This window comes from Strix aluco, chromosome 4 (assembly GCF_031877795.1).
Source record: "Strix aluco isolate bStrAlu1 chromosome 4, bStrAlu1.hap1, whole genome shotgun sequence".
Taxonomy (NCBI): domain Eukaryota; kingdom Metazoa; phylum Chordata; class Aves; order Strigiformes; family Strigidae; genus Strix; species Strix aluco.
Window position 1 is genome coordinate 97,029,458 of NC_133934.1, and position 13,810 is coordinate 97,043,267.

The 13,810-nt window shown below is 36.6% G+C and overlaps 1 protein-coding gene across 2 annotated transcripts in view; it reads left to right on the forward strand.

Moving 5' to 3' along the window:
- Positions 1-13,810, forward strand: part of RASGRP1 (RAS guanyl releasing protein 1) — a 42,772-nt gene that overhangs the window by 18,633 nt on the left and 10,329 nt on the right. For both annotated transcript variants that reach the window (XM_074824491.1, XM_074824492.1), the window contains exons 3-9: positions 190-295; positions 2,434-2,496; positions 4,330-4,461; positions 5,219-5,372; positions 9,461-9,634; positions 10,366-10,482; positions 12,241-12,516. In XM_074824491.1, the coding sequence (XP_074680592.1) occupies positions 190-295; positions 2,434-2,496; positions 4,330-4,461; positions 5,219-5,372; positions 9,461-9,634; positions 10,366-10,482; positions 12,241-12,516 (1,022 nt within the window). The remainder of the gene's footprint in view (positions 1-189; positions 296-2,433; positions 2,497-4,329; positions 4,462-5,218; positions 5,373-9,460; positions 9,635-10,365; positions 10,483-12,240; positions 12,517-13,810) is intronic.

A 13,810-nucleotide genomic window follows, 5' to 3' on the forward strand; every position in this document is an offset into this window, starting at 1 on the left:
GTAGGGAAATACAGTTGTTATATAGCTCTCATCAGAAAAATGATGCACTTCCTAAGTTAGTAAGTTACTGCTGGCTTTGAAATAGCTTAGGTGAACAAGCCTGATTAGAATTAGTATTCTGAAAAGGCCTCTTACAAGTTGTTTACCAAGTTATATCATGATTTCAATAGAATTTTTTTTTTTTTCCAGATTTAGAAGGAAATGCGTATCAAAACAACCAGCTGCTAAAGATAATTCTGGCCATGCATCAGTTTATCATCTCCTCTGCAGACATGCTCCAGAAACTCATTGATCTATATCCTTTGTAATACTCACCTGCTATTAAGGTAATATTAGATAACTTGACAACTTTGAAATGGGTAAGTAGAAGATATTTAATCTATGGGTGTATTACTGTTCCACTAATTAAACAATATACTTGTTTTTTACAGTTTTTGGTTGTATAGTGTGTTTTTATTTGGTTTAGGGTTGGGTTTTTTTGTTTGTCTGTTTGGTTTAGTTTACCATCCACAGACAAAAACCATGAAACTCCAACTCAGATTTTAAGTAGGCTAAATCACCCTCCACTGGGCATGGAGGGAATATCTAGCAGGTGTTAGATTAATGTAGGTACCTCAGTTACGTACTGTGAACCTGGACCTAAGTTTCAAATCTCTTTCTCTCTCCTGTCCACCATACAAGTAGAAGAGCAAAGAACAAAAATGTGACTTTTGAAAATACTCTGATTGTATAATCTGGAGGTGAAAATTTTCAATAAATATTATTTCTCACTCACACACTCAAACTTACATTACACTGAAATAAATCATAAGCTTTTCGTTACTATTTGTTCCCATTTTGAGGTGACTGCCTGGACTCATACATGTGTGTTTCTGGCTCGTTAAATTTTTCACAACAAAGCTACTAGATCATGTTGGCAGTATTTTAATTGTGGAATATATTACCTGACTTCTTAGATTTACAGAATGTTTACTCCTAATTAGATGAGCACAGTACAGGAAGCAGACCTGACATGCTAAGAATCTCCAGCCAATGTTGGTACAATTTAATTTAGATAGTCCTTTCTTCCCCCAAACTCTGTATCTTATTGGCTTTTAAAGGCACCATCGTTTACAACAGAGCTCTACTGTAGTGTTGGATTCTAACTGTCCCGCTGCTTCTCTAACCACAGTTGTTAGATCAAGTGTGCTAAGCTACAACTGTGGTTTAGTATTGCATTTAACTTAGGCTCATGCACGCTTTGAAAATGGAAGAAAGTAATTGCCTGTGTGTTTCTGAGAAGTAGCATTTTCTACAGTCAGAGAAGCAATTCAAACTTATCAGACTTACATGTTTTGCAAGCTTGGTTTTTGACTCTGTGTATAGATCCCTCTAAAGACATTGAAAGGTAAAGACAGTTTTGAATGGGTCAGATACTCTGGGCTCTTGTATTTTGAAAAACCTTGCAAATGTCCCAGTTTCACCATTTTTGATCCCCTAAATTATGTGAGTGATTTTAGATGGTTATGGATGGTTTGTTAGCCATCTAACTTCAGACATTCAGTTCAGGGCCCTTGAAAATATTTGGGAACTTATTCAGACCTCACTAATTCTATAGTCAACCTAAGTTAAGTACTTAATATAGGTGCTTAAATTGTGGATGGTATGTCCCCTCAGTTGCAGTAGATTTAGGCTGCAGTTAATTTCAATCAGATTGTGGGAGGGTCCACAAGGTATTTTCATTAAATTATGTTTTTTAGTACTGAAAATGTGTGTGTAATCTACAGCAGAAGAATCAAGACGTGCATAATACATTTTCTAAATGGATTTTCCATGTCTTCAAAAAAGATTTGCTACAATATCAAAACATGTTCTGTAGAGCTAATAGACTAAAAATATGTGTGTTTCTTTGCAGTTATGACAGCAAGTCAAATGAAAAATGTTGCGTAGTTAGAAAGGTGAGGTTAGCAAGCGAGAGGCATTTCATGTTTTTTTCTCACATGTAAACAACTAGTTATGTTTAAAAGAAAATAGCATCTTTTTTGGAAAAGCTCCAGTGAATTGTAATTAACTGAAAAGGATTTCTTCATAAAAGCAGTAATTAATAAATTTGGTGTAACTGTTTCAAGATTTAGTGAGATGTGCAAGTGCATGAGTTTTAGAAATTGTGAGGCATGTTGCAAAGAAACACATGTAGAAAGCAGAATCATTTCACTACTTAACACTACTCACTACTTGGGTGGCTACATCAGTATTACTCATAGTAATCATATTTACAATAAACTGTTGCTGACGATCTTGGGATATACTTTGTATACACTTGTGTAAAACCGCAATCTGATATTATGTGCCATCAGTTGAAAGATTCCTGTTGTTTACAGGTAGGGAAGTATCAAGCATGTTACATTTCATGTCATATGTGAATGGACATGGTTTTCCTTAACAGTTTTCTACCTATCTTAATGCCTTAGAAAATAAATCTTCAATGCTGTGTGTAAAGATATGCTATTTTGTGAGGTAAGAACATTCTTGCTTAGTAGCTCTTAGTCTGCAGCTATCCATGTACCATACGTAAGAATGCTTTTGCCTATCTTAAGCTGACATTAAAAAGAGAAACAGCTGTACTGCTTCAGCTTTACACAAAAAGGCCCAACTGGCTTTGTGCAGATGCACTGAACTCAGTGCATTAATTGTTGGGTCACGGTTTTGAACTGAGTCTGTATGAATCTATATCTTAAACATCAGTGAAAACTGACAGTGCTCAGGAATTGGTAGCATTGTGTCTAAGATTATTAGATAGGTCTATTAAAAAAATGAAGTGGGATATTGCAGCTATTTTTATATTAAACAAAACTTCATTGTATTTGGTAGGTAATTCTTCTTAGTCACTTGCAATGATCCTGGATCACATTTTTTTTTTCAATTAAGTATAGTAAAGTTTGATATCTCAGTTTAGAGAAAACAGAAGAGAGGAAAAAAAGATGCAACTCTGATAATAGATTAGCATATGATATCTCTTTTTTTACACAAAATGGGAAATAAGTAGTAACAGGAAAGTAAAATTTGTTTTAAATGGTGATGATTTTATTATCTTAAAGCAGATTATTGGTTAGGTCAGAATGCTTTGGTATTGTAGGTGATCTGGGAACATTTCTGCTTCTAGGCAAATTCATACACACATGCATCCACAAGAATGTGCATTTCCATTTTTCCAACAAGCACAGATTTCTACATGCAGGGGCGTCTGGCTGGGATGGAGTTAACTTTCTTCATAGCAGCCCCTATGATGCTGTGCTTTACAGGGGAGAGTAAAACACAGCAACGTTTTAGCTGTTGCTGAACAGTGATTGCAGAGCGTGGAGAGTTTGTTTCTCATTCAGCCTCCCCAGAGTGTAGGCTGTGGGTGAGCTTGAGATTGGGAGGGGACATAGCTGGGCCAGCTGACACGGATTGACCAAAGGGGTGTTCCACGCCACACAGCAGTGTGCTCAGCAATAAAAACTTGGGGGGTAGTCGTTCCAGAGTCGCTGTTGCTCAGATACTGGCTGGGCATCTTGTGGGAGATGGTGAGTGTTGCCTTTCAATCACTGGTTTGTTTGGTTGCATTTTTTCTTTCATTCAGTTATTAAACTGTCTTTATCTTGACCCACATATTTTTCCAGCTTTTGCCCTTCCTATTCCCTCCCCCGTGTTGCTGTGGGGGGTAGGAGGGAGCAAGCACCTGGGTGGGTACTTGGTTGCTGGCCAAGGTCAACCTACCACAATGGGTGACATGTCACATACAGGAATTGAAATATAAAATATATGACTGAGACCATTTAAATGCCCAGCATAGAGAAGTGTAGTTCTCTGAAAATATTTTGTGCATGTGAGACTGAATCACCTGTAAACTATTAAATATATTTAATTTGTAAATTTTTCTTCAGTTAATAGATAAAATTCTGACCAGCATGGTACATTTTTTTGATGTCCAGACCAAATAATTTCAAGTTTTAAAGGAATATGTAAAATTATTTATAAGTTCATGAAGAAAAAATCAGCATGCATATTATCTATATTTAATATGAAACTAGAAATTTTAATATTGAATTTATTGCAAACCTATATGTAGTATAGTGCTATACAGCATTAAGCCTGGTAGTTGCTAATTTGTTTTTAATTTTGAAATTTTGATTTTTTGATAAAATCAAGGTAACCTAGCAAAAGCATCTAAAAGCAAGATTTATCACCTGAAGTTGGTCAGGAATAAATACAACTCATAAACAGGAGCAAAACTGTCTCAATTTCAGCCTTATTGATGTTAGAACAAAACCTTTATTTTTGTATTTGTGTATTTTCAATGTGCAATAGGTATTGGATTACAGAATTCTGGGTTATGTTCAAAATGGACTCTAAACTATCCACAACTATGGAGGAATTTCAAGAACTGGTTAAAGCTAATGGTGAAGAGTTACACTGTCGTCTAATTGACACATCTCAAATGTGAGTGCTGAAGTCTCAATATGCTCAGAAAACAAACTTTTGCTCTGAATTTCTTTTATTCAAGCGTAATGACTCTCCAGTATATCAGGATAATGGTCCTATAGTGGGTTAATTTTAATAAGTCATATGTTATCTATCCGTAGAAGAGTTTATACATCATTATTCATTAAATAAATCCCACAGCTATACAGCACATGAGTTTTTTTCTTGGGAAGAGAACCTTGTTATATGAGAGGAAGATACTTGTGTGGAACTGTATAACTGTCAATTCGTACTTTGGTTGGAAATGCACAGGCAAAGCAGAGCAGAATTTAGCATACATTTTATATCTGGTTAGGAATTTAGTTCTTCAAATCCAATTAAATTTCATTACTTAATGGTCAAATAGCATAGGGGGAACATACTCAGAGGCTGGTCAAGGAAATCTTAAGAATTCTTAAAAGGAGGAGCACTGGACGTGTTCAGTGAAGACAAAGTTATGGATAGAATTCTGGAAGTGCAATATATAATCTCATGCTGTTCAGTAATATAGTTGTATTGTACTTATGTGCTACATCCGTATAATAAAAACTAACAATAATGTTTTGTCATGTAATCGTTAATGCATGAAAGGCGCTTACTGGTTAGAAATTCAAATATTTCATTTTTTATTGCAGTAAGGCATGGAAACAATGTTACTTTTGTATTGGGGAGAGAGTAAAAGTTTGCTCTTCAGAAAATAACTCAGGGTAATTCTGTTTTAAAATTTGTTTAAAAGAAATTCTAGGGATTGGTCTAGAAAGCTGACACAGCGTGTGAAGGCCAACACCAGTAAGAAACGGAAAGTCTCACTTCTTTTTGATCACCTTGAGCCAGAAGAGCTGTCAGATCACCTTACCTATCTTGAGTTTAAGTCTTTCAGAAGAATATCAGTAAGTGATGTTTGTTTGTTTGTTTGTTTGAAACAATGATTGGAAGGACATAGAAAAGATCACAGAATCACAGAATCATCTAGGCTGGAAAAGACCTTGAAGATCATCTAGTCCAACCATTAACCTAACACTGACAGTTCCCAACTACACCATATCCCTCAGCGCTATGTCAACCTGACTCTTAAACACCTCCAGGGATGGGGACTCCATCACCTCCCTGGGCAGCCCATTCCAACGCCTAACAACCTGTTCTGTAAAGAAATGCTTCCTAGTATCCAGTCTGAACCTTCCCTGGCGCAACTTGAGGCCATTCCCTCTTGTCCTATCGCTTGTTACTTGGTTAAAGAGACTCATCCCTGTCTCTCAGCAACCTCCTTTCAGGTAGTTGCAAAGGGCGATGAGGTCTCCCCTCAGCCTCCTCTTCTCCAAACTAAAGAACCCCAGTTCCCTCAGCCGCTCCTCATACGACATGTGCTCCAGACCCTCCACCAGCTTCGTTGCCCTTCTCTGGACACGCTCGAGTAATTCAATGTCCTTTTTGTAGTGAGGGGCCCAAAACTGAACACAGTCATTGAGGTGTGGCCTCACCAGTGCCGAGTACAGGGGAAAGATCACTTCCCTGTCCCTGCTGGCCACGCTATTTCTGATACAAGCCAGGATACCATTGGCCTTCTTGGCCACCTGGGCACACTGCTGGCTCATGTTCAGCCGCCTGTCAATCAACATCCCCAGGTCCCTCTCTGACTGGCAGCTCTCCAGCCACTCCTCCCCAAGCCTGTAGCGCTGCTGGGGGTTGTTGTGGCCCAAGTGCAGCCCCGGCATTTGACCTTATTGAAACTCCTACAGTTGGCCTTAGCCCATCCCTCCAGCCTGTCCAGATCTCTCTGCAGAGCCTCCCTACCCTCGAGCTGATCAACACTCCCACCCAACTTGGTGTCATCTGCAAACTTACTGAGGGTGTACTCGATGGGAAAGGGGTAGTATTACAAGAGTAGCTCTGCAGTGCAAGCTGTTGAACAAGCTGAGTCTGTGCCCAGACTCTTTTTGTTTTACCATTGTTGATGGTGGACAGTGATACTTATTCTGAGTTCATACCCTTTTGCTTCAGTCATTTGAGGGAGGGTGGGTGAACCTTTTAAGCAACTGCTGAACAGAGTCAGGGCAAGGTCAGTTGGAAGGAAGAGAAGTAAACCATTTGATCTGCTTCTAAATAATCTCTTTTTGTTAGAACAAGCAGTGTCATTGGGCACAGGAACAAGCAGCCTTCTTTGACTCAAATCTGTAATCAGGATGAAATCGGATGAAGGCAACTTGGAATATTCTCCTAGAATACTAACCTTCTGTGGCTGTAGGAAACAGTGCAGCATTCTTGTGCAGTGATTAATGGACTGTCTGTACAGAAGATGTCCACTGGACTCTGCTTGCCATTTTTGATTGTGCATAACAAAATAAAGACTAGGTATGAGAAAGCACCTGAGAAAAAGCATTTTTTTTTAATTTGAGGGGGGTTTAAAATATTTTATTAGACAAGCTTTCAAGGATACAAACAATTCTTAAGGCTTTATCTCTTTTATATTTTCTTTCATTTGATGTGTTTTCTCAGCTATGTTGGTAGCTGATAAGATGTTAAGTTCCCTGTGTGCCTGGACTTCACTTGCATCCTTGTATGCTACAACAAAACTTCTATTCAAACCTGATAAAGTTCACACATGGAAAAGAAAAGTGAATATTAGAGACCAAAATCTAAGATGGTTGCAAAGTCAATGTGATGATAACAGTGAAAGCAAAGTGGTCTTTTTAGGGATTTTTGTTTGTTTTGTTTTTTTAAACACTACAATTTGAAGATGAAGTCTTGTAAGGAAAGGGGCTCTCAATAGACTGTGGAAGATTTCAGTCGTGTGTTAGTGTACTTTATTTTGAGCTGATAGCACACAACTCTTCAAGTTTTGTGTTAAATTCAAAAAGCCATAGAACCGAAGTTATGCACAGATTGCTGCCTGTAGGCAGTAATAATATACAAAGTTTATATAACCCTTGACATTTTCAAGCTCTGTGCAGACATAAAGTAGTTAATGGTTAATGAACATAACAAGTATGATTGCAGTCAGCATGTGTCATAGAGTTCTAACAGTTACATACTTGTATACCTTTTACATGTAGGGTACCTGCATATGTTTTGGTATAAATTGAGTTTACCAAGACCTCAGATCAGAAAATAATGTGTAATTAATAAATAGCTATATTCATTAACTCTTGCGGAATGTGTCCATGATATGCTAAGCCACAGAATCTTTTTGTTATTCTAACATGGGAGAAAGGCTGCAAATAACCTGCTCTGTTATCAGTCACTGGAATAACTATTCATAGGTTTGGTCATTTGAAAGTCAGAAAGGAATACTTGATCCCCTGAACATATACAGCACACAGCAAAATCTTCCATGAGACACCATGTGTCTTGCAGCAAGGAAGAATGCAGGGAGTGGTGTTCACAGAGTAATGACTGCAGGTATACTGGTGTTTGGCAACCATTTTCATTTATAGTTATAAAATACAGGAGGCTACACTCTTTTGTAAGAATCTGGATTCTGCTTTCCTGTTGAGGCTCCTAAGTTAGTCCTTGCAATACTAGACTCTTGCATTATTTAAGTACCTGAACTTCTTTACTGCATCTGCCACTAACAATCTTGTTACAGCTGACCTCTTTAATAAATTCTTGCACCAAAATTATTTTGAAACTTTAAGTAGTATGTTAGATATAAATAAGTTCAGCATTTTTTAAAAAATATTTTTTGAAGGAGAGAGCTGCTGAGAACAAAATATAAACTAATCAAAGTGATTCATAATTGTACTGAAACTGCTATGAAATCCATAATTATGTAGTCAGATATTGAAAAATTATCTATTTATATAGACTAGTTGCTTAAATTTCAAGATCCAGCCAAATCTGGCTGGGATTCAAAATTCAAATAATAATTGTAAGTAAGTTCTATGTAATCTCAGAGACAGCTCTACTTATTACTGTTAATGTTTCTTCCATTTTTTAGTTTAATAAGAGGACAAATCCAGAGATGTCCTCTGTCATGTCTGCTTTTTAAAGTGTTAATAGTTCTAATTAAATGGATGGAAAAGAGTTAAAAAGTGGAGAGAAAGTGAGAGAGGGAGAGCAAGAAACAAACAGCAGCCTGACAATTTATGACCTTTTCTTAAGGATCAGTGCCATTCAGCATACTCCTGTGGCCTTAAGAAAAGAATATGTGTCTATTACAGCTATGAATGTTTTCAGTAAAATGTTAGTAATAGGGTCATAGTAAAGAATGAATGTATAAATCCTGCGTCACATCTTCTGATGATTCAAATTCTTGTGTATTGTTGTTAATGGATAAATCAAGAGAATGGATAAACATTGCATCAACAAAACCAAATGATTGCTTCTCTTAGATCTTAATAGGAGGAATGGCTTAAAATAAATCTGTTTGTTGCATACAGGTGTCTACTGAACAATTTTAATCACTTTGGTTAAATAAGAGAGTCTTAACAAGCTGTATTAAAAATATTAAGAAATCTGTAACACTCATTCTTAATGGTCTTAGTTTTATATTAATCTCATTAAACTTGCTTTTTATATTAGTGTAGCTTAATTCAGAAGTGTGCCCTAGCTACGTAAACTGAACATTTAACTTTCTTAAACTATCAACTGGGTTACTAGATTACACTTTAAATTCAGTTTAACCTTCCCTGTAGAAGCCTAGATTCAATGAACCTGTGGAGCCATTGAAGCTGGGAGGAAAGCCCCAACTCTACTCATCCTAGGGTTTATAAGAGCCAAGGGTCCTGGGATATACATGGTGCAGTGATGTGATACAAATTATGGCAAAAGATGCTTTCAGTTAATTCAAATAGTTGAAGCCACCTTCTTTGAACTGAACAAAGCTTTGATAAAGGACAGATTCCAGTCTTCTGGATATTTAAGGTGTACAATACATATTGCATATTTAATTTGAAAAGCAGACTTGTATCTGCACACAGATCACGAGGTATATGAAACTGTAGATAAGTTTTCATTTACACTTTTCTTTGGTTATTTTAAGTTCTCAGATTATCAGAACTACATTGTGAATAGTTGTGTGAAGGAGAATCCAACAATGGAAAGATCGATTGCTCTTTGCAATGGTATCTCTCAGTGGGTGCAGCTAATGGTTCTCAGCAGACCAACACCACAGCTTCGGGCTGAAGTGTTCATCAAGTTCATTCATGTGGCACAGGTCAGTTAAATTTTGACATGTGTGGTGTTTATTTTGTCTTTCCCTGATACAGCCCTTTAGTTGCTCTTCCTGTGCTACTACTGAAGGGTCAGCTAGGAGTGTTGGCACTGGTCTCCTGGTTCATACATACAGCACCGCTATTTGTGTATGCTGTGGTTTCATACAAAGTATTCAGATATTACAGTGTCATGGCACCATGACTTTCTCATATCCATTCTGAAGAAACTGTTTTCACTGAAAAACTAGACTTGCTTTTGAATCAGCTGGTGAGATTCCAAGCTGTGACTGTGTACCTTTCCAAAGCATGAACTACTATCATGCCTTTGGCCGTTAATTAGAAGCATTTCTACCAGATACACGTTACTGGATAGAAGCAGAGTTATGGTCCTATAAGTATTCTTTGCATGCTAATTCAACTGCAGTCATAACCAAGATAATAGGCAGTGTTTCCTAGTTGTGGTAGACTGTGGGAAGAGGGAAAAGTACTGAGGAAGTAGTTTGAGGACTTCCTGTATCTGTAGAATTAGTGTTTGATTTAATAACAGTAGAAGTACGTTCCACCCAGTAAAATTACAATTCATTACTAAAATGAGTGAAGTCAAATGGATAGCAGCATAAAACTTGTAAGACTTCAGAGGAAGACAATAGAGGAAATGTAGAATTTGGATGTGCATATTGAACGATTTGAACTTTTAAATAATAAATACTTATTTTTTTGTATGTCAACACAGAAGCTTCACCAGCTGCAGAATTTCAATACATTAATGGCAGTGATAGGAGGTCTCTGCCACAGTTCCATTTCCAGACTCAAGGAAACAAGCTCATGTGTTCCTCATGATGTAATTAAGGTTGGTATTGCTCCTCTAAGTTTTACAAATAGGATAGCCTTTAACTTTTTTGTTATTGCACACACAAAACCCAACCTTACTTCAATGGATAAGATGGAGAGAAAGACAAAAAGAAAAAAGAAGACTTCCTTTAGTTTTGGAAGGTTTTTCTTTGTCATTTCATCTCTATAGCACCAGTTACTCCTACACTTCCAACCCCAGCTTTCTTGAAGATTTGTATAGCTTCTCTAAAGTTTCTCTTAATACTCAGATGTGACAAGCTGCATTTTCATTTGTATGCAGTAGTACAGAATGGCATTCAAACACAAAAGCAGAGAATTGGATCCTAGAACACTTGAGAACAAAACTATTGTCAGCCATAGCAACAGTGACCATCCTGAGTCTGTGAAACGCTAGCACAAGAGCTCTGCACTTTGAGTTCAAAACTGAAAGGACTGGTTTTGTTCATCTGATTTTTTTCCTTATGACAGATTTTATCTACTTCAGACTTGAACAATCTTAGCCCTAATACACACACATTATAATACAGTGGAATGTTAGGAATCAGTTGTAATTTCCAATTAAATTCTTGTGAAATACAGGTGGATGTATTTTTTTGCTGAGATTCCAGCTACTAAAACTGCGAAGGAAAGCATATTTTTTTGCAATAAAATGGCTTCTTAAGAGACAACTTCTTAAGAGACTAATATGCTTTATTTTATTTTGTTTGGGGCCTGAAATATTTCGTATAGGTATCCAATGAACTTGTTTTGATCACAGTATGATCAGCTTGAATGAACAGTGCATGCCTGAAATAGAGACCAGAAGTATGACCTCCCCCTGATAATGGTTGCAGCTCTCAGGATCTATAAAACCAGTTAGCAAGCTTATTTTAGAAGCATGTTGTTTTACAAATTTTGTCATTATGAGGAGTGGACTGCATATGTGTCCATCATTTGAATAACTTTTTGCATCAAGAAATTGTAAACCAGTGCTAATAGAAAGCAGGTAAATAAAGGCTGGTAATTCATGACTTGAGAACACACTTCAAAATCTAACTATAAGAGTTTGTGAAGGTTAAAAATTAAGCAGTTAGGGACTTCCACAAGAAAACATTGGTCCATTGATTTTATAATGTTAAGAGTCAGCTTTGTACCTGTATAGTTTTAAACAAGGGAAATATTTATACTGCTAGACTTAAGATTCATTTGGCTTTTACAAGTCCAATATATTGTTTCCTCTTCATTTCCATGCAAAAATGTTTTCTTAAAAACACAGATGTGCCACCTTGAACTGTAGTGGGAGTTCTGGTCACGCTGTAATGGGACCATAGCACAGCATAGGGTTTCTCTGCCAGGATTCCAGCAATTCCAGCTGGTCACCTGCAAGCCAGTGAAGTGCATTCCACATTTTAAGGTGAAGATGGTGCTTTTATGAAGGTCAGAGAGCTTGTGCTGTGCTTATGCATTAACTGCTTACACATCCCCTTGATTTGAGAGATCCTATTTCTTTTCATTGACTAAATAGGGAATGTAGGAAGACCAGCATTATAGATTAGGCTATATATTAACTATCTATAATTACTTACTATAGGTAGTTAAATTAGGTGAGGTGAATACCTAGATTTCATTTGAAGCTTAAAGTTTTAAAATCTGTTTCAAGAGTCATTGTGAGTAAACCCCTTAACAATAACATGAGAAATTCTTGTGCTGTATGACCAGAACAAAAACAGTAACCAAGTTTGATTTTTTTTTTTGTTTGTTTTCTTTTTATTTTTAGGTGTTTAATGAAATGACAGAACTGCTTTCATCTTACAGAAATTATGATAGTTACCGACGTGCCTATAACGAGTGCAGTAATTTTAAGATCCCAATCCTTGGGGTCCACCTGAAAGACTTGATATCACTTTATGAGGGCATGCCTGACTACTTAGAGGACAAAAAAATTAACATATACAAACTATACTCTCTGTATAACCACATAAATGAGCTGATACAACTCCAGGAAATGCCACTTCCCCTGGAGGCTAATATGGACCTTGTTCATTTGCTTACAGTAAGTAGTAAATACCTCAATTTTAGAAATAATTTCATATATCTCTTAAACAACTAATACATAATATTGTAAGATTTTTTTACCTTAAGGAAATGTACAATCATAGAAGAAGAGAAAAAGTTAGTGATACTGCTTTATCTGGCAGCAAGGGTAGAGGTGCCAGTTCAGCAGTATGCTTCCAATTATTTCTATAAGGGAAGGAAATGTTTATTTCTGCTTTGCTATAGTATTATGCATTCTTTCACTACTTTCACTAAGGAAGCACTCTGAATCCTCTGCTAATTAAGCCTAAATAGGGAGAGAGGTAGAAAGCTTCCTTAGATGCACCGTGGAGGCAAAAGATTGCATACAAAGCTTCCCTGTGTTGAACATGCAAACTTTCACATAAAAGTTCAGTCCTTCAAGATGTGTAGGGTTAAACATACCACATTTCTCGCCAAGTTTCTTCTGGTACTAAAAAAACTGTCTGACATAAATGTTAGTCAAATATAGTTGTTGTATTACTCTTCTAGTCATATCTAGTCAGTGCCATTTTACTAACAAAATCGATACTTATGTCACAACAATAATTTTAGCTTCTCCTAGTAAGTTAAAATACTACCTTGTATTAAAATACTAAATCTACCTTTCTTGTTTCTCAGTTTTGTTTGGCCTTAACAAGTAGTCAGCTTGGAAAACTAGATTGGCTGCTTCCACTTTCTGGTTACAAGACCTATTTCAGTAAAAAGCTAATAGATAAAAATGCTTATGTGCTTCAGGTTATTTGTTCTCCCTGGGAGCACTCGTGTGTGAAATTAAGCACATATGCCGAGGGCCTGAAATAGAGCTACATCAAGTGGTGAATTTCTTCCTGCTAAATGTTTTAAATGTTTTGTCTCAAATTATTGTAAGTCCCTCCCCCCCTTTTTTTTTTTAAATAATGTTTTATAAAAATGGCTATTACAGATATGTAGAACTTTGGCCACAATTTTGTGCAGCTATATATGGCAGGACATGAAATAAAGTATTTCTTTTAATTTAAAGCAGGAGCTTCTAATCTGATAATATTCCAGGGCACATAATTTTCCTGTTTGTTCCCTGATTTTTCCAACAGTCTTTCTCCTTCTGTTTCCTTTAGTCATATGCTTTCCCATTAGCAGGCAAATCAGTTTGAAGAGGTATTAGTAATTACATGCATAAGTCAATAATTCACAGAAGTATGGTAACATTTGGACTTCTGTTTTTTGAGTGTCAGAAACTACTTTAAGATTTCCCCAAGAATCTAAAATTATTCACTGTTATGACTACAACAGTA